Below are 27,533 nucleotides of genomic sequence, written 5' to 3' on the forward strand. Positions count from 1 at the left end.
TAGGGGAGGAGCGGGCCGAGGAGGAGGTGGAGCGGGCCGAGGAGGAGGTGGAGCGGGCCGAGGAGGAGGTGGAGCGGGCCGAGGAGGAGGTGGAGCGGGCCGAAGAGGGGGAGGAGGGGGAGGTGGAGCGGGCCGAAGAGGAGGTGGAGCGGGCCGAGGCCGAGGAGAAGCAGGAGGAGGAGGAGCGGGCCGAGGAGGAGGAGGAGCGGGCCGAGGAGGAGGTGGAGCGGGCCGAGGAGGGGGAGGAGGGGGAGGTGGAGCGGGCCGAAGAGGGGGAGGAGGGGGAGGTGGAGCGGGCCGAGGAGGAGGTGGAGCGGGCCGAAGAGGGAGAGGAGGAGGAGGTGGAGCGGGCCGAAGAGGGGGAGGAGGAGCGGGCCGAAGAGGTGGTGGAGCGGGCCGAGGCCGAGGAGAAGCAGGAGGAGGAGGAGCGGGCCGAGGAGGAGGAGGAGCGGGCCGAGGAGGAGGTGGAGCGGGCCGAGGAGGTGGAGCGGGCCGAAGAGGGGGAGGAGGAGGAGGTGGAGCGGGCCGATGAAGAGGAGGAGCGCGCCGAGGAGGAGGAGCAGGCCAAGGAAGAGGAGGAGGAAGAGGAGGGGGCCGAGGAGGAGGTGCGGGCCGAGGAGGAGGTGCGGGCCGAGAAGGAGGAGGAGCAGCGGGCCGAGGCCGAGAAGGAGGAGGAGCAGCGGGCCGAGGCCGAGAAGGAGGAGGAGCAGCGGGCCGAGGCCGAGAAGGAGGAGGAGCAGCGGGCCGAGGCCGAGAAGGAGGAGGAGCAGCGGGCCGAGGCCGAGAAGGAGGAGGAGCAGCGGGCCGAGGCCGAGAAGGAGGAGGCGCAGCGGGCCGAGGCCGAGAAGGAGGAGGAGCAGCGGGCCGAGGCCGAGAAGGAGGAGGAGCAGCGGGCCGAGGAGGAGGAGCGGGCCGAGGAGCAGGAGGAAGAGGAGCGCGCCGAGGAGGACGAGCAGGCCGAGAAGAGGAGGAGGAGGTGGAGCGGGCAGAGGAGGAGGAGCGGGAGCGGGCCAAGAAGGAGGAGGAGGAGGGGGAGGGGGGCCGAGTAGGAGGAGGAGGAGCGGGCCGAGAAGGAAGAGCAGGAGGATGGGGCCGAGGAGGGGGTGGAGCGGGCCGAGGAGGGGGTGGAGCGGGCCGAGGAGGGGGTGGAGCGGGCCGAGGAGGGGGTGGAGCGGGCCGAGGAGGGGGTGGAGCGGGCCGAGGAGGGGGTGGAGCGGGCCGAGGAGGGGGTGGAGCGGGCCGAGGAGGAGGTGGAGCGGGCCGAGGAGGAGGTGGAGCGGGCCGAGGAGGGGGTGGAGCGGGCCGAGGAGGGGGTGGAGCGGGCCGAGGAGGGGGTGGAGCGGGCCGAGGAGGGGGTGGAGCGGGCCGAGGAGGGGGTGGAGCGGGCCGAGGAGGGGGTGGAGCGGGCCGAGGAGGGGGTGGAGCGGGCCGAGGAGGGGGTGGAGCGGGCCGAGGAGGGGGAGGAGGAGGAGGTGGAGCGGGCCGAGGAGGGGGAGGAGGAGGAGGTGGAGCGGGCCGAGGAGGGGGAGGAGGAGGAGGTGGAGCGGGCCGAGGAGGAGGTGGAGCGGGCCGAGGAGGAGGTGGAGCGGGCCGAGGAGGGGGAGGAGGAGGAGGAGGGGGGAGCGGGCTGAGGAGGAGGAGGGGGAGCGGGCCGAGGAGGAGGTGGAGGAGGGGGCCGAGGAGGAGGAGGAGGAGGGGGCCGAGGAGGAGGAGGAGGAGGGGGCCGAGGAGGAGGAGGAGGAGGGGGCCGAGGAGGAGGAGGAGGAGGGGGCCGAGGAGGAGGAGGAGGAGGGGGCCGAGGAGGAGGAGGAGGAGGGGGCCGAGGAGGAGGGGGCCGAGGAGGAGGAGGAGGAGGGGGCAGAGGAGGAGGAGGGGGCAGAGGAGGAGGAGGGGGCAGAGGAGGAGGAGGGGGCCGAGGAGGAGGAGGAGGAGGGGGCCGAGGAGGAGGAGGAGGAGGGGGCCGAGGAGGAGGAGGAGGAGGGGGGGGCCGAGGAGGAGGGGGCCGAGGAGGAGGCCGAGGAGGAGCGGGCCGAGGAGGAGGAGGAGGAGCGGGCCGAGGAGGAGGTGGAGCGGGCCGAGGAGGGGGAGGAGGAGGAGGGGGAGCGGGCCGAGGAGGGGGAGGGGGCCGAGGAGGAGGAGGGGGCCGAGGAGGAGGAGGAGGGGGCCGAGGAGGAGGAGGAGGGGGCCGAGGAGGAGGAGGAGGAGCGGGCCGAGGAGGAGGAGGAGCGGGCCGAGGAGGGGGAGGAGGAGGAGGAGCGGGCCGAGGAGGAGGAGGAGCGGGCCGAGGAGGAGGTGGAGCGGGCCGAGGAGGAGGTGGAGCGGGCCGAGGAGGAGGTGGAGCGGGCCGAGGAGGAGGTGGAGCGGGCCGAGGAGGAGGAGGAGGAGGAGGAGGAGGAGGAGGAGGGGCCGAGGAGGAGGAGGAGGAGGGGGCCGAGGAGGAGGAGGAGGAGGGGGCCGAGGAGGAGGAGGAGGAGGGGGCCGAGGAGGAGGAGGAGGAGGGGGCCGAGGAGGAGGAGGAGGAGGGGGCCGAGGAGGAGGAGGAGGAGGGGGCCGCCGAGGAGGAGGAGGGGGCCGAGAGGAGGAGGGGGCCGAGGAGGAGGTGCGGGCCGAGGAGGAGGAGCGGGCCGAGGAGGAGGAGCGGGCCGAGGAGGAGGAGCGGGCCGGAGGAGGAGGAGCGGGCCGAGGAGGAGGTGCGGGCCGAGGAGGAGGTGCGGGCCGAGGAGGAGGAGGAGGAGCGGGCCGTGGAGGAGGAGCGGGCAGAGGAGGAGGAGGAGGAGGAGAGGGCCGAGGAGGAGGAGGAGGGGGCCGAAGAGAAGGAGGAGGAGGGGGCCGAAGAGGAGGAGGAGGAGGGGGCCGAAGAGGAGGAGGAGGAGGGCCGAGGAGGAGGGCCGAGGAGGAGGAGGAGGAGGGCCGAGGAGGAGGGGGCCGAGGAGAAGGAGGAGGAGGGCCGAGGAGGAGGGGGCCGAGGAGGAGGAGGCCGAGGAGGAGGAGGAGGAGGGGGCCGAGGAGAAGGAGGAGGAGGGCCGAGGAGGAGGGGGCCGAGGAGGAGGAGGAGGAGGGGGAGGAGGAGGAGGGGGCCGAGGCCGAGGCCGAGGAGGAGGAGGGGGCCGAGGAGGTGCGGGCCGAGGAGGAGGTGCGGGCCGAGGAGGAGGTGCGGGCCGAGGAGGAGGTGCGGGCCGAGGAGGAGGAGCGGGCCGAGGAGGAGGAGCGGGCCGAGGAGGAGGAGCGGGCCGAGGAGGAGGAGCGGGCCGAGGAGGAGGAGCGGGCCGAGGAGGAGGTGCGGGCCGAGGAGGAGGTGCGGGCCGAGGAGGAGGTGCGGGCCGAGGAGGAGGTGCGGGCCGAGGAGGAGGTGCGGGCCGAGGAGGAGGAGGAGGAGGTGCGGGCCGAGGAGGAGGAGCGGGCCGTGGAGGAGGAGCGGGCAGAGGAGGAGGAGGAGGAGGAGAGGGCCGAGGAGGAGGAGGAGGGGCCGAAGAGGAGGAGGAGGAGGGCCGAGGAGGAGGAGGAGGAGGGCCGAGGAGGAGGAGGAGGAGGGCCGAGGAGGAGGAGGAGGAGGGCCGAGGAGGAGGAGGGCCGAGGAGAAGGAGGAGGAGGCCGAGGAGGAGGAGGAGGGGGCCGAGGAGGAGGAGGGCCGAGGAGGAGGAGGAGGAGGGGGCCGAGGAGGAGGAGGAGGAGGGGGCCGAAGAGGAGGAGGAGGAGGGGGGCCGAAGAGAAGGAGGAGGAGGGGGCCGAAGAGAAGGAGGAGGAGGGCCGAGGAGGAGAAGGAGGAGGGCCGAAGAGAAGGAGGAGGGCCGAAGAGAAGGAGGAGGGCCGAAGAGAAGGAGGAGGGCCGAAGAGAAGGAGGAGGGCCGAGGAGGAGGAGGAGGAGGGCCGAGGAGGAGGAGGAGGAGGGCCGAGGAGGAGGCCGAGGAGGAGGAGGAGGAGGAGGAGGAGGAGGAGGCCGAGGAGGAGGAGGAGGAGGAGGAGGAGGCCGAGGAGGAGGAGGCCGAGGAGGAGGCCGAGGAGGAGGAGGAGGAGGAGGAGGAGGAGGAGGAGGAGGAGGAGGAGGAGGAGGAGGAGGAGGAGGAGGAGGAGCGGGCCGAGGAGGAGGAGCGGGCCGAGGAGGAGGTGCGGGCCGAGGAGGAGGTGCGGGCCGAGGAGGAGGAGCGGGCCGTGGAGGAGGAGCGGGCCGTGGAGGAGGAGCGGGCCGTGGAGGAGGAGGGCCGTGGAGGAGGAGGAGGAGGAGGAGGGGGCCGAAGAGAAGGAGGAGGAGGGCCGAGGAGGAGGAGGAGGAGGGGCCGAAGAGGAGGAGGAGGAGGAGGGCCGAGGAGGAGGAGGAGGGGGGCCGAAGAGAAGGAGGAGGAGGGCCGAGGAGGAGGAGGGGGCCGAAGAGGAGGAGGAGGGGGCCGAGGAGGGGGCCGAGGAGGGGGCCGAGGAGGAGGAGGAGGAGGAGGAGGGGGCGAGGAGGAGGCCGAGGAGGGGGCCGAGGAGGAGGAGCGGGCCGAGGAGGAGGAGCGGGCCGAGGAGCGGGCCGAGGAGGAGGTGGAGCGGGCCGAAGAGGGGGAGGAGCGGGCCGAGGAGGAGGTGGAGCGGGCCGAGGAGGAGGTGGAGCGGGCCGAGGAGGAGGTGGAGCGGGCCGAGGAGGAGGTGGAGCGGGCCGAAGAGGGGGAGGAGCGGGCCGAAGAGGGGGAGGAGGGGGAGGTGGAGCGGGCCGAAGAGGAGGTGGAGCGGGCCGAGGCCGAGGAGAAGCAGGAGGAGGAGGAGCGGGCCGAGGAGGAGGAGGAGCGGGCCGAGGAGGAGGTGGAGCGGGCCGAGGAGGAGGTGGAGCGGGCCGAGGAGGGGGAGGAGGGGGAGGTGGAGCGGGCCGAAGAGGGGGAGGAGGGGGAGGTGGAGCGGGCCGAGGAGGAGGTGGAGCGGGCCGAAGAGGGAGAGGAGGAGGAGGTGGAGCGGGCCGAAGAGGGGGGAGGAGGAGCGGGCCGAAGAGGTGGTGGAGCGGGCCGAGGCCGAGGAGAAGCAGGAGGAGGAGGAGCGGGCCGAGGAGGAGGTGGAGCGGGCCGAGGAGGAGGTGGAGCGGGCCGAGGAGGAGGTGGAGCGGGCCGAGGAGGAGGTGGAGCGGGCCGAGGAGGAGGTGGAGCGGGCCGAGGAGGAGGTGGAGCGGGCCGAAGAGGGGGAGGAGGAGGAGGTGGAGCGGGCCGATGAAGAGGAGGAGCGCGCCGAGGAGGAGGAGCAGGCCAAGGAAGAGGAGGAGGAAGAGGAGGGGGCCGAGGAGGAGGTGCGGGCCGAGGAGGAGGTGCGGGCCGAGAAGGAGGAGGTGCGGGCCGAGAAGGAGGAGGTGCGGGCCGAGAAGGAGGAGGAGCAGCGGGCCGAGGCCGAGAAGGAGGAGGAGCAGCGGGCCGAGGCCGAGAAGGAGGAGGAGCAGCGGGCCGAGGCCGAGAAGGAGGAGGAGCAGCGGGCCGAGGCCGAGAAGGAGGAGGAGCAGCGGGCCGAGGCCGAGAAGGAGGAGGCGCAGCGGGCCGAGGCCGAGAAGGAGGAGGAGCAGCGGGCCGAGGCCGAGAAGGAGGAGGAGCAGCGGGCCGAGGAGGAGGAGCGGGCCGAGGAGCAGGAGGAAGAGGAGCGCGCCGAGGAGGACGAGCAGGCCGAGGAAGAGGAGGAGGAGGTGGAGCGGGCAGAGGAGGAGGAGCGGGAGCGGGCCAAGAAGGAGGAGGAGGAGGGGGAGGGGGCCGAGTAGGAGGAGGAGGAGCGGGCCGAGAAGGAAGAGCAGGAGGATGGGGCCGAGGAGGGGGTGGAGCGGGCCGAGGAGGGGGTGGAGCGGGCCGAGGAGGGGGTGGAGCGGGCCGAGGAGGGGGTGGAGCGGCCGAGGAGGGGGTGGAGCGGGCCGAGGAGGGGGAGGAGGAGGAGGTGGAGCGGGCCGAGGAGGGGGAGGAGGAGGAGGTGGAGCGGGCCGAGGAGGGGGAGGAGGAGGAGGTGGAGCGGGCCGAGGAGGAGGTGGAGCGGGCCGAGGAGGAGGTGGAGCGGGCCGAGGAGCGGGCCGAGGAGGAGGAGGAGGAGGAGCTGGCCGCGGAGGAGGAGGAGGAGCTGGCCGCGGAGGAGGAGGAGGAGCTGGCCGAGGAGGAGGAGGAGGAGCGGGCCGAGGAGGAGGAGGAGGAGCGGGCCGAGGAGGAGGAGGAGGAGCGGGCCGAGGAGGAGGAGGAGGAGCGGGCCGAGGAGGAGGAGGAGGAGGGGGCCGAGGAGGAGGAGGAGGAGGAGGTGGAGCGGGCCGAGGAGGGGGAGGAGGAGGAGGAGGGGGAGCGGGCTGAGGAGGAGGAGGAGGGGGCCGAGGAGGAGGTGGAGCGGGCCGAGGAGGAGGAGGAGGAGGGGGCCGAGGAGGAGGAGGAGGAGGGGGCCGAGGAGGAGGAGGAGGAGGGGGCCGAGGAGGAGGAGGAGGAGGGGGCCGAGGAGGAGGAGGAGGAGGGGGCCGAGGAGGAGGAGGAGGAGGGGGCCGAGGAGGAGGAGGAGGAGGAGGAGGAGGCCGAGGAGGAGCGGGCCGAGGAGGAGGTGGAGCGGGCCGAGGAGGGGGAGGAGGAGGAGGGGGAGCGGGCCGAGGAGGGGGAGCGGGCCGAGGAGGGGGAGCGGGCCGAGGAGGAGGAGCGGGCCGAGGAGGAGGAGGAGCGGGCCGAGGAGGGGGAGGAGGAGCGGGCCGAGGAGGGGGAGGAGGAGGAGGAGGGGGCCGAGGAGGAGGTGGAGCGGGCCGAGGAGGAGGTGGAGCGGGCCGAGGAGGAGGAGGAGGGGGCCGAGGAGGAGGAGGAGGAGGGGGCCGAGGAGGAGGAGGAGGAGGGGGCCGAGGAGGAGGAGGAGGAGGGGGCCGAGGAGGAGGAGGAGGAGGGGGCCGAGGAGGAGGAGGAGGAGGGGGCCGAGGAGGAGGAGGAGGAGGGGGCCGAGGAGGAGGAGGAGGAGGAGGAGGCCGAGGAGGAGGAGGAGGAGGAGGAGGCCGAGGAGGAGGAGGAGGAGGAGGAGGCCGAGGAGGAGGGGGCCGAGGAGGAGGAGGGGGCCGAGGAGGAGGTGCGGGCCGAGGAGGAGGAGCGGGCCGAGGAGGAGGAGCGGGCCGAGGAGGAGGAGCGGGCCGAGGAGGAGGAGCGGGCCGAGGAGGAGGAGCGGGCCGAGGAGGAGGAGCGGCCGAGGAGGAGGAGCGGGCCGAGGAGGAGGTGCGGGCCGAGGAGGAGGAGGAGGAGGTGCGGGCCGAGGAGGAGGAGGAGGAGGTGCAGGCCGAGGAGGAGGAGCGGGCCGTGGAGGAGGAGCGGGCAGAGGAGGAGGAGGAGGAGGAGAGGGCCGAGGAGGAGGAGGAGGGGGCCGAGGAGGAGGAGGAGGAGGGGGCCGAAGAGGAGGAGGAGGAGGGGGCCGAAGAGGAGGAGGAGGAGGGGGCCGAAGAGGAGGAGGAGGAGGGCCGAGGAGGAGGAGGAGGAGGGCCGAGGAGGAGGAGGAGGAGGAGGAGGGCCGAGGAGAAGGAGGAGGAGGGCCGAGGAGGAGGGGGCCGAGGAGGAGGAGGAGGAGGGGCCGAGGAGGAGGAGGAGGAGGGGGCCGAGGAGGAGGAGGAGGAGGAGGGGGCCGAGGAGGAGGAGGAGGAGGAGGGGCCGAGGAGGAGGAGGAGGAGGAGGGGGCCGAGGAGGAGGAGGAGGAGGAGGGGGCCGAGGAGGAGGAGGAGGAGGAGGGGGCCGAGGAGGAGGAGGAGGAGGAGGCCGAGGAGGAGGTGCGGGCCGAGGAGGAGGTGCGGGCCGAGGAGGAGGTGCGGGCCGAGGAGGAGGTGCGGGCCGAGGAGGAGGTGCGGGCCGAGGAGGAGGTGCGGGCCGAGGAGGAGGAGCGGGCCGAGGAGGAGGAGCGGGCCGAGGAGGAGGAGCGGGCCGAGGAGTAGGAGCGGGCCGAGGAGGAGGTGCGGGCCGAGGAGGAGGTGCGGGCCGAGGAGGAGGTGCGGGCCGAGGAGGAGGTGCGGGCCGAGGAGGAGGTGCGGGCCGAGGAGGAGGTGCGGGCCGAGGAGGAGGAGGAGGAGGTGCGGGCCGAGGAGGAGGAGCGGGCCGTGGAGGAGGAGCGGGCAGAGGAGGAGGAGGAGGAGGAGAGGGCCGAGGAGGAGGAGGAGGGGGCCGAAGAGAAGGAGGAGGAGGGCCGAGGAGGAGGAGGAGGAGGAGGGCCGAGGAGGAGGAGGAGGAGGGCCGAGGAGAAGGAGGAGGAGGGCCGAGGAGGAGGAGGAGGAGGAGGGGGCCGAAGAGAAGGAGGAGGGCCGAGGAGGAGGAGGAGGAGGCCGAAGAGAAGGAGGAGGGCCGAGGAGGAGGAGGAGGAGGGGGCCGAGGAGGAGGAGGAGGGGGCCGAGGAGGAGGAGGAGGGGGGCCGAGGAGGAGGAGGAGGAGGGGGCCGAGGAGGAGGAGGAGGGGGCCGAGGAGGAGGAGGAGAGGGCCGAGGAGGAGGAGGGGGCCGAAGAGGAGGAGGAGGAGGGGGCCGAAGAGGAGGAGGAGGAGGGGGCCGAAGAGGAGGAGGAGGAGGGGGCCGAAGAGAAGGAGGAGGAGGAGGAGGAGGGCCGAAGAGAAGGAGGAGGGCCGAAGAGAAGGAGGAGGGCCGAAGAGAAGGAGGAGGGCCGAGGAGGAGGAGGAGGGCCGAGGAGGAGGAGGAGAGGAGGAGGAGGAGGCCGAGGAGGAGGAGGAGGAGGAGGAGGAGCGGGCCGAGGAGGAGGAGCGGGCCGAGGAGGAGGTGCGGGCCGAGGAGGAGGAGCGGGCCGAGGAGGAGAGCGGGCCGTGGAGGAGGAGCGGGCCGTGGAGGAGGAGCGGGCCGTGGAGGAGGAGGAGGAGGAGGAGGGGGGCCGAAGAGAAGGAGGAGGAGGGCCGAGGAGGAGGAGGAGGAGGGGGCCGAAGAGGAGGAGGAGGAGGAGGGGCCGAGGAGGAGGAGGAGGAGGGGGCCGAAGAGAAGGAGGAGGAGGGCCGAGGAGAAGGAGGGGGCCGAAGAGGAGGAGGAGGGCCGAGGAGGAGGAGGAGGAGGAGGAGGAGGAGGGGCCGAGGAGGGGGCCGAGGAGGGGGCCGAGGAGGGGGCCGAGGAGGGGGCCGAGGAGGGGGCCGAGGAGGGGGCCGAGGAGGGGGCCGAGGAGGGGGCCGAGGAGGGGGCCGAGGAGGAGGAGGAGGAGGAGGAGGGGGCCGAGGAGGGGGCCGAGGAGGGGGCCGAGGAGGGGGCCGAGGAGGGGGCCGAGGAGGAGGAGCAGGAGGAGCGGGCCGAGAAGGAGGAGCAGGAGGAGCGGGCCGAGAAGGAGGAGCAGGAGGAGCGGGCCGAGGAGGAGGTGGAGCGGGCCGAGGAGGAGGAGGAGGTGGAGCGGGCCGAGGAGGAGGAGCAGGAGGAGCGGGCCGAGGAGGAGGAGCAGGAGGAGCGGGCCGAGGAGCAGGAGGAGCGGGCCGAGGAGGAGGAGGAGCGGGCCGAGGAGGAGGTGGAGCGGGCCGAGGAGGAGGTGGAGCGGGCCGAGGAGGAGGTGGAGCGGGCCGAGGAGGAGGTGGAGCGGGCCGAGGAGGAGGTGGAGCGGGCCGAGGAGGAGGTGGAGCGGCCGAGGAGGAGGTGGAGCGGGCCGAGGAGGAGGTGGAGCGGGCCGAGGAGGAGGTGGAGCGGGCCGAGGAGGAGGTGGAGCGGGCCGAGGAGGAGGTGGAGCGGGCCGAGGAGGGGGAGGAGGAGGAGGTGGAGCGGGCCGAAGAGGAGGAAGAGGAAGAGGGGGCCGAAGAGGAGGAAGAGGAGAGGGGGCCGAAGAGGAGGAAGAGGAAGAGGGGCCGAAGAGGAGGAAGAGGAAGAGGGGGCCGAAGAGGAGGAAGAGGAAGAGGGGGCCGAAGAGGAGGAAGAGGAAGAGGGGGCCGAAGAGGAAGAGAAGCGAGGCCGAAGAGGAAGAGCGGGCCGAAGAGGAAGAGGAAGTGCGGGCCAGGGAAGAGGAGGAGGAGGAGCAGCGGACCGAGGAGATGGGGGAGGAGGAGGAGCGGGCCGAGGAGAAAGAGTAGGAGGAGGAAGGGGCCAAGGAGAAAGAGTAGGAGGAGGAGGAGCAGGCCGATGAAGAGGAGGAGCGCGCCGAGGAGCAGGAGCAGGCCAAGGAAGAGGAGGAAGAGGAGGGGGCCGAGGAGGAGGAGGAAGAGGAGGGGGCCGAGGAGAAGGAGGAGGAGGAGGGGGCCGAGGAGGAGGAGGGGGCCGAGTAGGAGGAGCGGGCCGAGGAGGAGGAGGAGGAGGAGGAGGAGGAGCGGGCCGAGGAGGAGGAGGAGGAGGAGCGGGCCGAGGAGGAGGAGGAGGAGGAGCGGGCCGAGGAGGAGGAGGAGGAGCGGGCCGAGGAGGAGGAGCGGGCCGAGGAGGAGGAGGAGCGGGCCGAGGAGGAGGAGGAGGAGGAGGAGCGGGCCGAGGAGGAGGAGGGGGCCGAGGAGGAGGAGCGGGCCGAGGAGGAGGAGGAGGAGGAGGAGGAGCGGGCCGAGGAGGAGGAGGAGGAGGAGGAGCGGGCCGAGGAGGAGGAGGAGGAGGAGGAGGAGGAGGAGCGGGGCCGAGGAGGAGGAGCAGGAGGAGCGGGCCGAGGAGGAGGAGCAGGAGGAGCGGGCCGAGGAGGAGGAGCAGGAGGAGCGGGCCGAGGAGGAGGTGCAGGAGGAGCGGGCCGAGGAGGAGGTGGAGCGGGCCGAGGAGGAGGTGGAGCGGGCCGAGGAGGAGGTGGAGCGGGCCGAGGAGGAGTGGAGCGGCCGAGGAGGAGGTGGAGCGGCCGAGGAGGAGGTGGAGCGGGCCGAGGAGGAGGTGGAGCGGGCCGAGGAGGAGGTGGAGCGGGCCGAGGAGGAGGTGGAGCGGGCCGAGGAGGAGGTGGAGCGGGCGAGGAGGAGGTGGAGCGGGCGAGGAGGAGGTGGAGCGGGCCGAGGAGGAGGTGGAGCTGGCCGAGGAGGGGGAGGAGCGGGCCGAGGAGGGGGAGGAGCGGGCCGAGGAGGGGGAGGAGCGGGCGAGGAGGAGGTGGAGCGGGCCGAGGAGGAGGTGGAGCGGGCCGAGGAGGGGGAGGAGGAGGAGGTGGAGCGGGCCGAGGAGGGGGAGGAGGAGGTGGAGGAGCGGGCCGAGGAGGGGGAGGAGGAGGTGGAGGAGCGGGCCGAGGAGGGGGAGGAGGAGGAGGAGGTGGAGCGGGCCGAGGAGGGGGAGGAGGAGGAGGTGGAGCGGGCCGAAGAGGGGGAGGAGGAGGAGGTGGAGCGGGCCGAAGAGGGGGAGGAGGAGGAGGTGGAGCGGGCCGAAGAGGGGGAGGAGGAGCGGGCCGAAGAGGGGGAGGAGGAGCGGGCCGAAGAGGGGGAGGAGGAGGAGGTGGAGCGGGCCGAAGAGGGGGAGGAGCAGGAGGAGGAGGAGAGGGCCGAGGAGGAGGAGGAGGAGGAGGAAGAGGGGGCCGAAGAGGAGGAAGAGGAAGAGGGGGCCGAAGAGGAGGAAGAGGAAGAGGGGGCCGAAGAGGAGGAAGAGGAAGAGGGGGCCGAAGAGGAGGAAGAGGAAGAGGGGGCCGAAGAGGAGGAAGAGGAAGAGCGGGCCGAAGAGGAGGAAGAGGAAGAGGGGGCCGAAGAGGAAGAGGAAGAGGGGGCCGAAGAGGAAGAGGAAGAGGGGGCCGAAGAGGAAGAGGAAGAGGGGGCCGAAGAGGAAGAGGAAGAGGGGCCGAAGAGGAAGAGGAAGAGCGGGCCGAAGAGGAAGAGGAAGAGCGGGCCGAAGAGGAAGAGGAAGAGCGGGCCGAAGAGGAAGAGGAAGAGCGGGCCGAGGAAGAGGAGGAGGAGGAGCAGCGGACCGAGGAGATGGGGGAGGAGGAGGAGCGGGCCGAGGAGATGGGGGAGGAGGAGGAAGGGGCCAAGGAGAAAGAGTAGGAGGAGGAGGAGCAGGCCGATGAAGAGGAGGAGCGCGCCGAGGAGCAGGAGCAGGCCAAGGAAGAGGAAGAGGAGGGGGCCGAGGAGAAGGAGGAAGAGGAGGGGGCCGAGGAGAAGAGGAGGAGGGGGCCGAGGAGAAGGAGGAGGAGCAGCGGGCCGAGGAGAAGGAGGAGGAGCAGCGGGCCGAGGAGAAGGAGGAGGAGCAGCGGGCCGAGGAGAAGGAGGAGGAGCAGCGGGCCGAGGAGAAGGAGGAGGAGGAGCGGGCCGAGGAGGAGGAGGAGGAGGAGGAGCGGGCCGAGGAGGAGGAGGAGGAGGAGTAGGAGCGGGCCGAGGAGGAGGAGGAGGAGGAGTAGGAGCGGGCCGAGGAGGAGGAGGAGGAGGGGGCCGAGGAGGAGGAGGAGGAGGGGGCCGAGGAGGAGGAGGAGGAGCGGGCCGAGGAGGAGGAGGAGGAGCGGGCCGAGGAGGAGGAGCGGGCCGAGGAGGAGGAGGAGGAGCGGGCCGAGGAGGAGGAGGAGGAGCTGGCCGAGGAGGAGGAGGAGGAGCGGGCCGAGGAGGAGGAGGAGGAGCGGGCCGAGGAGGGGGCCGAGGAGGAGGAGGAGGGGGCGAGGAGGAGGAGGAGGCCGAGGAGGAGGAGGAGGGGGCCGAGGAGGAGGAGGAGGAGGAGGAGGAGGAGGCCGAGGAGGAGGAGGAGCGGGCCGAGGAGGAGGAGGAGGAGGAGGAGGAGGAGGAGCGGGCCGAGGAGGAGGAGGAGGAGGAGCGGGCCGAGGAGGAGGAGGAGGAGCGGGCCGAGGAGGAGGAGGAGGAGCGGGCCGAGGAGGAGGAGGAGGAGGAGGAGGAGGAGCGGGCCGAGGAGGAGGAGGAGGAGGAGGAGGAGGAGGAGCGGGCCGAGGAGGAGGAGGAGGAGGAGGAGCGGGCCGAGGAGGAGGAGGAGGAGGAGGAGCGGGCCGAGGAGGAGGAGCGGGCCGAGGAGGAGGAGGAGGAGGAGGAGCGGGCCGAGGAGGAGGAGGAGGAGGAGGAGCGGGCCGAGGAGGAGGAGGAGGAGGAGGAGCGGGCCGAGGAGGAGGAGGAGGAGGAGGAGGAGCGGGCCGAGGAGCGGGCCGAGGAGGAGGAGGAGGAGGAGGAGCGGGCCGAGGAGCGGGCCGAGGAGGAGGAGGAGGAGGAGGAAGAGGAGCGGGCCGAGGAGGAGGAGGAGGAGGAAGAGGAGCGGGCCGAGGAGGAGGAGGAAGAGGAGGAGGAGGAGCGGGCCGAGGAGGAGGAGGAGGAGGAGGAGGAGCGGGCCGAGGAGGAGGAGGAGGAGGAGGAGCGGGCCGAGGAGGAGGAGGAGGAGGAGGAGCGGGCCGAGGAGGAGGAGGAGGAGGAGGAGCGGGCCGAGGAGGAGGAGGAGGAGGAGCGGGCCGAGGAGGAGGAGGAAGAGGAGGAGGAGGAGCGGGCCGAGGAGGAGGAGGAGGAGGAGGAGGAGGAGGAGGAGGAGCGGGCCGAGGAGGAGGAGGAGGAGGAGGAGCGGGCCGAGGAGGAGGAGGAGGAGGAGGAGCGGGCCGAGGAGGAGGAGGAGGAGGAGCGGGCCGAGGAGGAGGAGGAGGAGGAGGAGGAGCGGGCCGAGGAGGAGGAGGAGGAGGAGGAGGAGGAGGAGGAGCGGGCCGAGGAGGAGGAGGAGGAGGAGGAGGAGCGGGCCGAGGAGGAGGAGGAGGAGGAGGAGGAGGAGCGGGCCGAGGAGGAGGAGGAGGAGGAAGAGGAGCGGGCCGAGGAGGAGGAGGAGGAGGAAGAGGAGCGGGCCGAGGAGGAGGAGGAGGAGGAAGAGGAGCGGGCCGAGGAGGAGGAGGAAGAGGAGCGGGCCGAGGAGGAGGAGGAAGAGGAGCGGGCCGAGGAGGAGGAGGAAGAGGAGCGGGCCGAGGAGGAGGAGGAAGAGGAGCGGGCCGAGGAGGAGGAGGAAGAGGAGCGGGCCGAGGAGGAGGAGGAAGAGGAGCGGGCCGAGGAGAAGGAGGAAGAGGAGCGGGCCGAGGAGAAGGAGGAAGAGGAGCGGGCCGAGGAGAAGGAGGAAGAGGAGCGGGCCGAGGAGAAGGAGGAAGAGGAGCGGGCCGAGAAGGAGGAAGAGGAGCGGGCCGAGAAGGAGGAAGAGGAGCGGGCCGAGAAGGAGGAGGAGGGGGCCGAGAAGGAGGAGGAGCGGGCCGAGAAGGAGGAGGAGCGGGCCGAGAAGGAGGAGGAGCGGGCCGAGAATGAGGAGGAGCGGGCCGAGGCAAAGCAGGAGGAGGTTCGGGCCAATGAAGAGGAGGAGCGCGCCGAGGAGGATGAGCAGGCCGAGGAAGAGGAGGAGGAGGTGGAGCGGGCAGAGGAGGAGGAGCAGGAGCGGGCCGAGGATGAGGAGGAGGAGGAGGGGGCCAAGAAGGAGGAGGAGGAGGGGGGGCCGAGGAGGAGGAGGAGGAGGGGGGGCCGAGGAGGAGGAGGAGGAGGGGGCCGAGGAGGAGGAGGAGCGGGAGGAGGAGGAGGAGGAGCGGGCCGAGGAGGAGGAGGAGGAGCGGGCCGAGGAGGAGCAGGAGGAGGAGGGGGCCAAGAAGGAGGAGGAAGAGGGGGGGCCGAGGAAGAGGAGGGGGGGGCCGAGGAGGAGGAGGAGGAGCGGGCCGAGGAGGAGGAGGAGGAGGAGGAGGAGGAGGAGCGGGCCGAGGAGGAGGAGGAGCGGGCCGAGGAGGAGGAGCGGGCCGAGGAGGAGGAGGAGGAGGAGGAGGAGGATGGGGCCGAGGAGGGGGAGCGGGCCGAGGAGGGGGAGCGGGCCGAGGAGGGGGAGCGGGCCGAGGAGGAGGAGGGGGCCGAGGAGGAGGAGGAGCGGGCCGAGGAGGGGGAGGAGGAGCGGGCCGAGGAGGGGGAGGAGGAGGAGGAGGGGGCCGAGGAGGAGGAGGAGGGGGCCGAGGAGGAGGTGGAGCGGGCCGAGGAGGAGGTGGAGCGGGCCGAGGAGGAGGTGGAGCGGGCCGAGGAGGAGGTGGAGGGGGCCGAGGAGGAGGAGGAGGGGGCCGAGGAGGAGGAGGAGGAGGGGGCCGAGGAGGAGGAGGAGGAGGGGGCCGAGGAGGAGGAGGAGGAGGGGGCCGAGGAGGAGGAGGAGGAGGGGGCCGAGGAGGAGGAGGAGGAGGGGGGCCGAGGAGGAGGAGGAGGAGGAGGAGGAGGAGCGGGCCGAGGAGGGGGAGGAGGAGCGGGCCGAGGAGGGGGAGGAGGAGGAGGAGGGGGCCGAGGAGGAGGAGGAGGGGGCCGAGGAGGAGGTGGAGCGGGCCGAGGAGGAGGTGGAGCGGGCCGAGGAGGAGGTGGAGCGGGCCGAGGAGGAGGTGGAGCGGGCCGAGGAGGAGGAGGAGGGGGCCGAGGAGGAGGAGGAGGAGGGGGCCGAGGAGGAGGAGGAGGAGGGGGCCGAGGAGGAGGAGGAGGAGGGGGCCGAGGAGGAGGAGGAGGAGGGGGCCGAGGAGGAGGAGGAGGAGGGGGCCGAGGAGGAGGAGGAGGAGGGGGCCGAGGAGGAGGAGGAGGAGGGGGCCGAGGAGGAGGAGGAGGAGGAGGAGGAGGCCGAGGAGGAGGGGGCCGAGGAGGAGGAGGGGGCCGAGGAGGAGGTGCGGGTCGAGGAGGAGGTGCGGGCCGAGGAGGAGGTGCGGGCCGAGGAGGAGGAGCGGGCCGAGGAGGAGGAGCGGGCCGAGGAGGAGGAGCGGGCCGAGGAGGAGGAGCGGGCCGAGGAGGAGGTGCGGGCCGAGGAGGAGGAGGAGGAGGTGCAGGCCGAGGAGGAGGAGCGGGCCGTGGAGGAGGAGCGGGCAGAGGAGGAGGAGGAGGAGGAGAGGGCCGAGGAGGAGGAGGAGGGGGCCGAGGAGGAGGAGGAGGAGGGGGCCGAAGAGGAGGAGGAGGAGGGGGCCGAAGAGGAGGAGGAGGAGGGCCGAGGAGGAGGAGGAGGAGGGCCGAGGAGGAGGAGGAGGAGGAGGGCCGAGGAGAAGGAGGAGGAGGGCCGAGGAGGAGGGGGCCGAGGAGGAGGAGGAGGAGGGGGCCGAGGAGGAGGAGGAGGAGGGGGCCGAGGAGGAGGAGGAGGAGGAGGGGGCCGAGGAGGAGGAGGAGGAGGAGGCCGAGGAGGAGCGGGCCGAGGAGGAGGTGCGGGCCGAGGAGGAGGTGCGGGCCGAGGAGGAGGTGCGGGCCGAGGAGGAGGTGCGGGCCGAGGAGGAGGTGCGGGCCGAGGAGGAGGTGCGGGCCGAGGAGGAGGAGCGGGCCGAGGAGGAGGAGCGGGCCGAGGAGGAGGAGCGGGCCGAGGAGTAGGAGCGGGCCGAGGAGGAGGTGCGGGCCGAGGAGGAGGTGCGGGCCGAGGAGGAGGTGCGGGCCGAGGAGGAGGTGCGGGCCGAGGAGGAGGTGCGGGCCGAGGAGGAGGTGCGGGCCGAGGAGGAGGAGGAGGAGGTGCGGGCCGAGGAGGAGGAGCGGGCCGTGGAGGAGGAGCGGGCAGAGGAGGAGGAGGAGGAGGAGAGGGCCGAGGAGGAGGAGGAGGGGGCCGAAGAGAAGGAGGAGGAGGGCCGAGGAGGAGGAGGAGGAGGAGGGCCGAGGAGGAGGAGGAGGGCCGAGGAGGAGGAGGAGGAGGGCCGAGGAGGAGGGCCGAGGAGAAGGAGGAGGAGGGCCGAGGAGGAGGAGGAGGAGGAGGGGGCCGAAGAGAAGGAGGAGGGCCGAGGAGGAGGAGGAGGAGGGGGCCGAGGAGGAGGAGGAGGGGGCCGAGGAGGAGGAGGAGGGGGGCCGAGGAGGAGGAGGAGGGGGGCCGAGGAGGAGGAGGAGGAGGAGGAGGAGGGGGCCGAGGAGGAGGAGGAGGAGGGGGCCGAAGAGGAGGAGGAGGAGGGGGCCGAAGAGAAGGAGGAGGAGGGGGCCGAAGAGAAGGAGGAGGAGGAGGAGGAGGGCCGAAGAGAAGGAGGAGGGCCGAAGAGAAGGAGGAGGGCCGAAGAGAAGGAGGAGGGCCGAAGAGAAGGAGGAGGGCCGAGGAGGAGGAGGAGGGCCGAGGAGGAGGAGGAGGAGGAGGAGGAGGAGGAGGAGGAGGAGGAGGCCGAGGAGGAGGAGGAGGAGGAGGAGGAGCGGGCCGAGGAGGAGGAGCGGGCCGAGGAGGAGGAGCGGGCCGAGGAGGAGGTGCGGGCCGAGGAGGAGGTGCGGGCCGAGGAGGAGGAGCGGGCCGAGGAGGAGGAGCGGGCCGTGGAGGAGGAGCGGGCCGTGGAGGAGGAGGAGGAGGAGGAGGGGGCCGAAGAGAAGGAGGAGGAGGGCCGAGGAGGAGGAGGAGGAGGGGGCCGAAGAGGAGGAGGAGGAGGAGGGCCGAGGAGGAGGAGGGGGCCGAAGAGAAGGAGGAGGAGGGCCGAGGAGGAGGAGGGGGCCGAAGAGGAGGAGGAGGGCCGAGGAGGAGGAGGAGGAGGAGGAGGAGGAGGGGGCCGAGGAGGGGGCCGAGGAGGGGGCCGAGGAGGGGGCCGAGGAGGGGGCCGAGGAGGAGGAGGAGGAGGAGGAGGAGGGGGCCGAGGAGGGGGCCGAGGAGGGGGCCGAGGAGGGGGCCGAGGAGGGGGCCGAGGAGGAGGAGCAGGAGGAGCGGGCCGAGAAGGAGGAGCAGGAGGAGCGGGCCGAGAAGGAGGAGCAGGAGGAGCGGGCCGAGGAGGAGGTGGAGCGGGCCGAGGAGGAGGAGGAGGTGGAGCGGGCCGAGGAGGAGGAGCAGGAGGAGCGGGCCGAGGAGGAGGAGGAGCGGGCCGAGGAGGAGGTGGAGCGGGCCGAGGAGGAGGTGGAGCGGGCCGAGGAGGAGGTGGAGCGGGCCGAGGAGGTGGAGCGGGCCGAGGAGGAGGTGGAGCGGGCCGAGGAGGAGGTGGAGCGGGCCGAGGAGGAGGTGGAGCGGGCCGAGGAGGAGGTGGAGCGGGCCGAGGAGGAGGTGGAGCGGGCCGAGGAGGAGGTGGAGCGGGCCGAGGAGGGGGAGGAGGAGGAGGTGGAGCGGGCCGAAGAGGAGGAAGAGGAAGAGGGGGCCGAAGAGGAGGAAGAGGAAGAGGGGGCCGAAGAGGAGGAAGAGGAAGAGGGGGCCGAAGAGGAGGAAGAGGAAGAGGGGGCCGAAGAGGAGGAAGAGGAAGAGGGGGCCGAAGAGGAGGAAGAGGAAGAGGGGGCCGAAGAGGAGGAAGAGGAAGAGGGGGCCGAAGAGGAAGAGGAAGAGCGGGCCGAAGAGGAAGAGCGGGCCGAAGAGGAAGAGGAAGTGCGGGCCAGGGAAGAGGAGGAGGAGGAGCAGCGGACCGAGGAGATGGGGGAGGAGGAGGAGCGGGCCGAGGAGAAAGAGTAGGAGGAGGAAGGGGCCAAGGAGAAAGAGTAGGAGGAGGAGGAGCAGGCCGATGAAGAGGAGGAGCGCGCCGAGGAGCAGGAGCAGGCCAAGGAAGAGGAGGAAGAGGAGGGGGCCGAGGAGGAGGAGGAAGAGGAGGGGGCCGAGGAGAAGGAGGAGGAGGAGGGGGCCGAGGAGGAGGAGGGGGCCGAGGAGGAGGAGGAGGAGGAGGAGGAGGAGCGGGCCGAGGAGGAGGAGGAGGAGGAGGAGGAGGAGGAGCGGGCCGAGGAGGAGGAGGAGGAGGAGCGGGCCGAGGAGGAGGAGGAGGAGCGGGCCGAGGAGGAGGAGCGGGCCGAGGAGGAGGAGGAGGAGGAGGAGGAGCGGGCCGAGGAGGAGGAGGAGGAGGAGGAGCGGGCCGAGGAGGAGGAGCGGGCCGAGTGGGAGGAGGGGGCCGAGGAGGAGGAGCGGGCCGAGGAGGAGGAGGAGGAGGAGGAGGAGCGGGCCGAGGAGGAGGAGGAGGAGGAGGAGCGGGCCGAGGAGGAGGAGGAGGAGGAGGAGGAGGAGGAGCGGGCCGAGGAGGAGGAGGAGCGGGCCGAGGAGGAGGAGCAGGAGGAGCGGGCCGAGGAGCAGGAGGAGCGGGCCGAGGAGGAGGTGGAGCGGGCCGAGGAGGAGGTGGAGCGGGCCGAGGAGGAGGTGGAGCGGGCCGAGGAGGAGGTGGAGCGGGCCGAGGAGGAGGTGGAGCGGGCCGAGGAGGAGGTGGAGCGGGCCGAGGAGGAGGTGGAGCGGGCCGAGGAGGAGGTGGAGCGGGCCGAGGAGGAGGTGGAGCGGGCCGAGGAGGAGGTGGAGCGGGCCGAGGAGGAGGTGGAGCGGGCCGAGGAGGAGGTGGAGCGGGCCGAGGAGGAGGTGGAGCGGGCCGAGGAGGAGGTGGAGCGGGCCGAGGAGGAGGTGGAGCGGGCCGAGGAGGGGGAGGAGCGGGCCGAGGAGGGGGAGGAGCGGGCCGAGGAGGAGGTGGAGCGGGCCGAGGAGGAGGTGGAGCGGGCCGAGGAGGGGGAGGAGGAGGAGGTGGAGCGGGCCGAGGAGGGGGAGGAGGAGGTGGAGGAGCGGGCCGAGGAGGGGGAGGAGGAGGTGGAGGAGCGGGCCGAGGAGGGGGAGGAGGAGGAGGAGGTGGAGCGGGCCGAGGAGGGGGAGGAGGAGGAGGTGGAGCGGGCCGAAGAGGGGGAGGAGGAGGAGGTGGAGCGGGCCGAAGAGGGGGAGGAGGAGGAGGTGGAGCGGGCCGAAGAGGGGGAGGAGGAGCGGGCCGAAGAGGGGGAGGAGGAGCGGGCCGAAGAGGGGGAGGAGGAGGAGGTGGAGCGGGCCGAAGAGGGGGAGGAGCAGGAGGAGGAGGAGAGGGCCAAGGAGGAGGAGGAGGAGGAGGAAGAGGGGGCCGAAGAGGAGGAAGAGGAAGAGGGGGCCGAAGAGGAGGAAGAGGAAGAGGGGGCCGAAGAGGAGGAAGAGGAAGAGGGGGCCGAAGAGGAGGAAGAGGAAGAGGGGGCCGAAGAGGAGGAAGAGGAAGAGGGGGCCGAAGAGGAGGAAGAGGAAGAGGGGGCCGAAGAGGAAGAGGAAGAGCGGGCCGAAGAGGAAGAGGAAGAGCGGGCCGAAGAGGAAGAGGAAGAGGGGGCCGAAGAGGAAGAGGAAGAGGGGGCCGAAGAGGAAGAGGAAGAGCGGGCCGAAGAGGAAGAGGAAGAGCGGGCCGAAGAGGAAGAGGAAGAGCGGGCCGAAGAGGAAGAGGAAGAGCGGGCCGAAGAGGAAGAGGAAGAGCGGGCCGAGGAAGAGGAGGAGGAGGAGCAGCGGACCGAGGAGATGGGGGAGGAGGAGGAGCGGGCCGAGGAGAAAGAGTAGGAGGAGGAAGGGGCCAAGGAGAAAGAGTAGGAGGAGGAGGAGCAGGCCGATGAAGAGGAGGAGCGCGCCGAGGAGCAGGAGCAGGCCAAGGAAGAGGAAGAGGAGGGGGCCGAGGAGAAGGAGGAAGAGGAGGGGGCCGAGGAGAAGAGGAGCAGCGGGCCGAGGAGAAGGAGGGGGAGCAGCGGGCCGAGGAGAAGGAGGAGGAGCAGCGGGCCGAGGAGAAGGAGGAGGAGCAGCGGGCCGAGGAGAAGGAGGAGGAGGAGCGGGCCGAGGAGGAGGAGGAGGAGGAGCGGGCCGAGGAGGAGGAGGAGGAGGAGCGGGCCGAGGAGGAGGAGGAGGAGGAGTAGGAGCGGGCCGAGGAGGAGGAGGAGGAGGAGTAGGAGCGGGCCGAGGAGGAGGAGGAGGAGCGGGCCGAGGAGGAGGAGGAGGAGGGGGCCGAGGAGGAGGAGGAGGAGGGGGCCGAGGAGGAGGAGGAGGAGCGGGCCGAGGAGGAGGAGCGGGCCGAGGAGGAGGAGCGGGCCGAGGAGGAGGAGGAGGAGCGGGCCGAGGAGGAGGAGGAGGAGCTGGCCGAGGAGGAGGAGGAGGAGCGGGCCGAGGAGGAGGAGGAGGAGCGGGCCGAGGAGGAGGAGGAGGAGGAGGAGGAGGGGGCCGAGGAGGAGGAGGAGGCCGAGGAGGAGGAGGAGCGGGCCGAGGAGGAGGAGGAGGAGGAGGCCGAGGAGGAGGAGGAGCGGGCCGAGGAGGAGGAGGAGGAGGAGGAGGAGCGGGCCGAGGAGGAGGAGGAGGAGGAGCGGGCCGAGGAGGAGGAGGAGGAGGAGCGGGCCGAGGAGGAGGAGGAGGAGGAGGAGGAGCGGGCCGAGGAGGAGGAGGAGGAGCGGGCCGAGGAGGAGGAGGAGGAGGAGGAGGAGCGGGCCGAGGAGGAGGAGGAGGAGGAGGAGGAGCGGGCCGAGGAGGAGGAGGAGGAGGAAGAGCGGGCCGAGGAGGAGGAGCGGGCCGAGGAGGAGGAGGAGGAGGAGGAGCGGGCCGAGGAGGAGGAGGAGGAGGAGGAGCGGGCCGAGGAGGAGGAGGAGGAGGAGGAGGAGCGGGCCGAGGAGGAGGAGGAGGAGGAGGAGGAGCGGGCCGAGGAGGAGGAGGAGGAGGAGGAGGAGCGGGCCGAGGAGGAGGAGGAGGAGGAGGAGGAGGAGCGGGCCGAGGAGGAGGAGGAGGAGGAGGAGCGGGCCGAGGAGGAGGAGGAGGAGGAGGAGGAGGAGGAGCGGGCCGAGGAGGAGGAGGAGGAGCGGGCCGAGGAGGAGGAGGAGGAGGAGGAGCGGGCCGAGGAGGAGGAGGAGGAGGAAGAGGAGCGGGCCGAGGAGGAGGAGGAGGAGGAAGAGGAGCGGGCCGAGGAGGAGGAGGAAGAGGAGGAAGAGGAGCGGGCCGAGGAGGAGGAGGAGGAGGAGCGGGCCGAGGAGGAGGAGGAGGAGGAGGAGGAGCGGGCCGAGGAGGAGGAGGAGGAGGAGCGGGCCGAGGAGGAGGAGGAGGAGGAGGAGGAGGAGGAGGAGCGGGCCGAGGAGGAGGAGCGGGCCGAGGAGGAGCGGGCCGAGGAGGAGGAGCGGGCCGAGGAGGAGGAGGAGGAGGAGGAGGAGCGGGCCGAGGAGGAGGAGGAGGAGGAGGAGGAGCGGGCCGAGGAGGAGGAGGAGGAGGAGGAGGAGCGGGCCGAGGAGGAGGAGGAGGAGGAGGAGGAGCGGGCCGAGGAGGAGGAGGAGGAGGAGGAGGAGCGGGCCGAGGAGGAGGAGGAGGAGGAGGAGGAGCGGGCCGAGGAGGAGGAGGAGGAGGAAGAGGAGCGGGCCGAGGAGGAGGAGGAGGAGGAAGAGGAGCGGGCCGAGGAGGAGGAGGAAGAGGAGCGGGCCGAGGAGGAGGAGGAAGAGGAGCGGGCCGAGGAGGAGGAGGAAGAGGAGCGGGCCGAGGAGGAGGAGGAAGAGGAGCGGGCCGAGGAGAAGGAGGAAGAGGAGCGGGCCGAGGAGAAGGAGGAAGAGGAGCGGGCCGAGGAGAAGGAGGAAGAGGAGCGGGCCGAGGAGAAGGAGGAAGAGGAGCGGGCCGAGGAGAAGGAGGAAGAGGAGCGGGCCGAGGAGAAGGAGGAAGAGGAGCGGGCCGAGGAGAAGGAGGAAGAGGAGCGGGCCGAGAAGGAGGAAGAGGAGCGGGCCGAGAAGGAGGAGGAGGGGGCCGAGAAGGAGGAGGAGCGGGCCGAGAAGGAGGAGGAGCGGGCCGAGAAGGAGGAGGAGCGGGCCGAGAATGAGGAGGAGCGGGCCGAGGCAAAGCAGGAGGAGGTTCGGGCCAATGAAGAGGAGGAGCGCGCCGAGGAGGATGAGCAGGCCGAGGAAGAGGAGGAGGAGGTGGAGCGGGCAGAGGAGGAGGAGCAGGAGCGGGCCGAGGATGAGGAGGAGGAGGAGGGGGCCAAGAAGGAGGAGGAGGAGGGGGGGCCGAGGAGGAGGAGGAGGAGGGGGGGCCGAGGAGGAGGAGGAGGAGGGGGCCGAGGAGGAGGAGGAGCGGGAGGAGGAGGAGGAGGAGCGGGCCGAGGAGGAGGAGGAGGAGCGGGCCGAGGAGGAGCAGGAGGAGGAGGGGGCCAAGAAGGAGGAGGAAGAGGGGGGGCCGAGGAAGAGGAGGGGGGGGCCGAGGAGGAGGAGGAGGAGCGGGCCGAGGAGGAGGAGGAGGAGGAGGAGGAGGAGGAGCGGGCCGAGGAGGAGGAGGAGCGGGCCGAGGAGGAGGAGCGGGCCGAGGAGGAGGAGGAGGAGGAGGAGGAGGATGGGGCCGAGGAGGAGGAGGAGGAGGATGGGGCCGAGGAGGAGGAGCGGGCCAAGAAGGAGGAGCGGGCGGAGGAGGAGGAGCGGGCCGAGGAGCGGGCGGAGGAGGAGCGGGCCGAGGAGGGGGAGGAGGAGGAGGAGGAGCGGGCCGAGGAGGGGGAGGAGGAGGAGGTGGAGCGGGCCGAGCAGGGGGAGGAGGAGGAGGAGGAGGAGGAGAGGGCCAAGGAGGAGGAGGAGGAGGAGCGGGCCGAAGAGGAAGAGCGGGCCGAAGAGGAAGAGCGGGCCGAAGAGGAAGAGCGGGCCGAAGAGGAAGAGGAAGAGCGGGCCGAAGAGGAAGAGCGGGCCGAAGAGGAAGAGGAGGAGCGGGCCGAAGAGGAAGAGGAGGAGCGGGCCGAAGAGGAAGAGGAAGAGCGGGCCGAAGAGGAAGAGCGGGCCGAAGAGGAAGAGCGGGCCGAAGAGGAAGAGCGGGCCGAAGAGGAAGAGCGGGCCGAAGAGGAAGAGGAAGAGCGGGCCGAGGAAGAGGAGGAGGAGGAGCAGCGGACCGAGGAGATGGGGGAGGAGGAGGAGCAGCGGACCGAGGAGATGGGGGAGGAGGAGGAGCGGGCCGAGGAGAAAGAGTAGGAGGAGGAGGGGGCCGAGGAGAAAGGGTAGGAGGAGGAGCAGGCCAAGGAGAAAGGGTAGGAGGAGGAGCAGGCCGATGAAGAGGAGGAGCGCGCCGAGGAGGAGGAGCAGGCCAAGGAAGAGGAAGAGGAGGGGGCCGAGGAGAAGGAGGAAGAGGAGGGGGCCGAGGAGAAGGAGGAAGAGGAGGGGGCCGAGGAGAAGGAGGAAGAGGAGCGGGCCGAGGAGGAGCGGGCCGAGGAGGAGGAGGAGCAGCGGGCCGAGGAGGAGGAGGAGCAGCGGGCCGAGGAGGAGGAGGAGCAGCGGGCCGAGGAGGAGGAGCGGGCAGAGCAGGAGCAGGAGGAGGAGCGGGCCGAGGAGGAGGAGGAGGAGCGGGCCGAGGAGGAGGAGGAGGAGCGGGCAGAGCAGCGGGCCGAGGAGGAGGAGCAGCGAGCCGAGGAGGAGGAGCAGCGAGCCGAGGAGGAGGAGCGGGCAGAGCAGGAGGAGGAGGAGCAGCGGGCCGAGGAGGAGGAGCAGCGGGCCGAGGAGGAGGAGCAGCGGGCCGAGGAGGAGGAGCAGCGGGCCGAGGAGGAGGAGCAGCGGGCCGAGGAGGAGGAGCAGCGGGCCGAGGAGGAGGAGCAGCGGGCCGAGGAGGAGGAGCAGCGGGCCGAGGAGGAGGAGCAGCGGGCCGAGGAGGAGGAGCAGCGGGCCGAGGAGGAGGTGCGGGCAGAGCAGGAGGAGGAGGAGGAGCGGGCCGAGAAGGAGCAGGAGGAGGAGCGGGCCGAGCAGGAGGAGGAGCGGGCCGAGAAGGAGGAGGAGGAGGAGCGGGCCAAGAAGGAGGAGGAGGAGGAGGAGCGGGCCGAGGCCGAGAAGGAGGAGGAGGAGCGGGCCGAGGCCGAGAAGGAGGAGGAGCAGCGGGCCGAGGCCGAGAAGGAGGAGGAGCAGCGGGCCGAGGCCGAGAAGCGGGCCGAGGCCGAGGAGGAGAAGGAGCAGCGGGCCGAGGAGGAGGAGGAGGGGGCCGAGGAGAAAGAGTAGGAGGAGGAGGGGGCCGAGGAGAAAGAGTAGGAGGAGGGGGGGGCCGAGGAGAAAGAGTAGGAGGAGGGGGGGGCCGAGGAGAAAGAGGAGGAGGAGGGGGGGGCCGAGGAGAAAGAGTTGGAGGAGGGGGGGGCCGAGGAGAAAGAGTTGGAGGAGGGGGGGGCCGAGGAGAAAGAGTTGGAGGAGGGGGGGGCCGAGGAGAAAGAGTAGGAGGAGGGGGGGGGCCGAGGAGAAAGAGTAGGAGGAGGGGGGGGCCGAGGAGAAAGAGTAGGAGGAGGGGGGGGCCGAGGAGAAAGAGTAGGAGGAGGGGGGGGCCGAGGAGAAAGAGTAGGAGGAGGGGGGGCCGAGGAGAAAGAGTAGGAGGAGGAGGGGGCCGAGGAGGAGCGGGCCGAAGAGGGGGAGGAGGAGCGGGCCGAAGAGGGGGAAGAGGAGCGGGCCGAAGCCGAGGAGAAGCAGGAGGAGGTGGAGCGGGCCGAGGAGGGGGTGGAGCGGGCCGAGGAGGGGGTGGAGCGGGCCGAGGAGGGGGAGGAGGAGGAGGTGGAGCGGGCCAAAGAGGAGGAAGAGGAGCGGGCCGAGGCCGAGCAGGAGGAAGAGGAGCGGGCCGAGGCCGAGAAGGAGGAGGAGCAGCGGGCCGAGGCAGAGAAGGAGGAGGAGCAGCGGGCCGAGGCCGAGAAGGAGGAGGAGCAGCGGGCCGAGGCCGAGAAGGAGGAGGAGCAGCGGGCCGAGGCCGAGAAGGAGGAGGAGCAGCGGGCCGAGGAGGAGGAGCAGCGGGCCGAGAAGGAGGAGGAGCAGCGGGCCGAGAAGGAGGAGGAGCAGCGGGCCGAGAAGGAGGAGGAGCAGCGGGCCGAGAAGGAGGAGGAGCAGCGGGCCGAGAAGGAGGAGGAGCAGCGGGCCGAGGAGGAGGAGGAGCAGCGGGCCGAGGAGGAGAAGGAGCAGCGGGCCGAGGAGGAGGAGGAGGAAGAGGAGCGGGCCGAGGAGGAGGAGGAGGAAGAGGAGCGGGCCGAGGAGGAGGAGGAGGAAGAGGAGCGGGCCGAGGAGGAGGAGGAGGAAGAGGAGCGGGCCGAGGAGGAGGAGGAAGAGGAGCGGGCCGAGGAGAAGGAAGAAGAGGAGCGGGCCGAGGAGGAGGAGGAAGAGGAGGGGGCCGAGGAGGAGGAGGAAGAGGAGCGGGCCGAGGAGGAGGAGGAGGAGGAAGAGGAGCGGGCCGAGGAGGAGGAGGAAGAGGAGCGGGCCGAGGAGGAGGAGGAAGAGGAAGAGGAGCGGGCCGAGGAGGAGGAGGAAGAGGAAGAGGAGCGGGCCGAGGAGGAGGAGGAAGAGGAGGGGGCCGAGGAGGAGGAGGAGGGGGCCGAGGAGGAGGAGGAGGGGGCCGAGGAGGAGGAGGAGGGGGCCGAGGAGGAGGAGGAGGGGGCCGAGAAGGAGGAGGAGGGGGCCGAGAAGGAGGAGGAGGGGGCCGAGAAGGAGGAGGAGGGGGCCGAGAAGGAGGAGGAGGGGGCCGAGAAGGAGGAGGAGCGGGCCGAGAAGGAGGAGGAGCGGGCCGAGAAGGAGGAGGAGCGGGCCGAGAAGGAGGAGGAGCGGGCCGAGAAGGAGGAGGAGCGGGCCGAGAAGGAGGAGGAGCGGGCCGAGAAGGAGGAGGAGCGGGCCGAGAAGGAGGAGGAGCGGGCCGAGAAGGAGGAGGAGCGGGCCGAGAAGGAGGAGGAGCGGGCCGAGAAGGAGGAGGAGCGGGCCGAGAATGAGGAGCGGGCCGAGAATGAGGAGCGGGCCGAGAATGAGGAGCGGGCCGAGGCAAAGCAGGAGGAGGTTCGGGCCAATGAAGAGGAGCGCGCCGAGGAGGATGAGCAGGCCGAGGAAGGAGGAGGAGGAGCAGGAGCGGGCCGAGGATGAGGAGGAGGAGGAGGAGGGGGCCAAGAAGGAGGAGGAGCGGGCCGAGGAGGAGGAGGAGGAGGAGGAGGAGCAGGAGCGGGCCGAGGAGGAGGAGGGGGCCAAGAAGGAGGAGGAGGAGGAGCGGGCCGAGGAGGAGGAGGAGGAGCGGGCCGAGGAGGAGGAGGAGGAGCGGGCCGAGGAGGAGGAGGAGGAGCTGGCCGAGGAGGAGGAGGAGGAGCTGGCCGAGGAAGAGGAGGAGGAGCTGGCCGAGGAGGAGGAGGAGGAGCTGGCCGAGGAGGAGGAGGAGGAGGAGCGGGCCGAGAAGGAGGAGCGGGCCGAGGAGGAGGAGGAGGAGCTGGCCGAGGAGGAGGAGGAGGAGGAGCGGGCCGAGAAGGAGGAGCGGGCCGAGGAGGAGGAGGAGGAGGAGCGGGCCGAGAAGGAGGAGCGGGCCGAGGAGGAGGAGGAGGAGGAGCGGGCCGAGAAGGAGGAGCGGGCCGAGGAGGAGGAGGAGGAGGAGGTGGAGCGGGCCGAGAAGGAGGAGCGGGCCGAGGAGGAGGAGGAGGAGGAGCGGGCCGAGGAGGAGGAGGAGGAGGAGGAGCGGGCCGAGAAGGAGGAGGAGGAGGAGCGGGCCGAGAAGGAGGAGGATGGGGCCGAGGAGGAGGAGCGGGCCGAGAAGGAGGAGCGGGCGGAGGCCGAGGAGCGGGCGGAGGCCGAGGAGCAGCAGGAGGAGGAGGAGCGGGCCGAGAAGGAGGAGGAGGAGGAGCGGGCAGAGGAGGAGGAGGAGCGGGCAGAGAAGAAGGAGCAGCGGGCCGAGGAGGAGGAGCGGGCCGAGGCCGAGGAGGAGAAGGAGCAGCGGGCCGAGGAGGAGGAGCGGGCAGAGGCCGAGGAGGAGGGGGCCGAGGAGAAAGAGTAGGAGGAGGAGGGGGCCGAGGAGAAAGAGTAGGAGGAGGGGGGGGCCGAGGAGAAAGAGTAGGAGGAGGAGGGGGCCGAGGAGGAGGGGGCCGAGGAGGAGGCCGAGGAGGAGCGGGCCGAAGAGGGGGAAGAGGAGGAGCGGGCCGAAGAGGGGGAAGAGGAGGAGCGGGCCGAAGAGGGGGAAGAGGAGGAGCGGGCCGAAGAGGGGGAAGAGGAGAGGGCCGAAGAGGGGGAAGAGGAGCGGGCCGAAGAGGGGGAAGAGGAGGAGCGGGCCGAAGAGGGGGAAGAGGAGGAGCGGGCCGAAGAGGGGGAAGAAGAGGAGCGGGCCGAAGAGGGGGAAGAGGAGCGGGCCGAAGAGGGGGAAGAGGAGCGGGCCGAAGAGGGGGAAGAGGAGCGGGCCGAAGAGGGGGAAGA

General features: G+C 72.6%; 1 protein-coding gene and 1 pseudogene across 1 annotated transcript; both read left to right on the forward strand.

Annotated features, from left to right (window-relative positions):
* Positions 1-1,692: 1,692 nt before the first annotated feature.
* On the forward strand, positions 1,693-5,704 carry LOC137364676 (cilia- and flagella-associated protein 251-like; annotated as a pseudogene).
* A 7,358-nt stretch (positions 5,705-13,062) lies between these two features.
* On the forward strand, positions 13,063-26,793 carry LOC137364677 (trichohyalin-like; the record flags this gene model as incomplete). The annotated part of the gene is made up of 9 exons (XM_068027736.1): positions 13,063-14,058; positions 16,824-17,000; positions 17,374-17,433; positions 18,298-18,717; positions 19,444-19,473; positions 23,670-24,203; positions 25,053-25,577; positions 25,857-26,065; positions 26,187-26,793. Coding segments are annotated over 9 exons (3,558 nt in total), but the record flags the coding sequence as incomplete, so codon positions are not given.
* Positions 26,794-27,533: the final 740 nt, after the last annotated feature.

This window comes from Heterodontus francisci, unplaced genomic scaffold (assembly GCF_036365525.1).
Source record: "Heterodontus francisci isolate sHetFra1 unplaced genomic scaffold, sHetFra1.hap1 HAP1_SCAFFOLD_1699, whole genome shotgun sequence".
NCBI classification, from domain to species: domain Eukaryota; kingdom Metazoa; phylum Chordata; class Chondrichthyes; order Heterodontiformes; family Heterodontidae; genus Heterodontus; species Heterodontus francisci.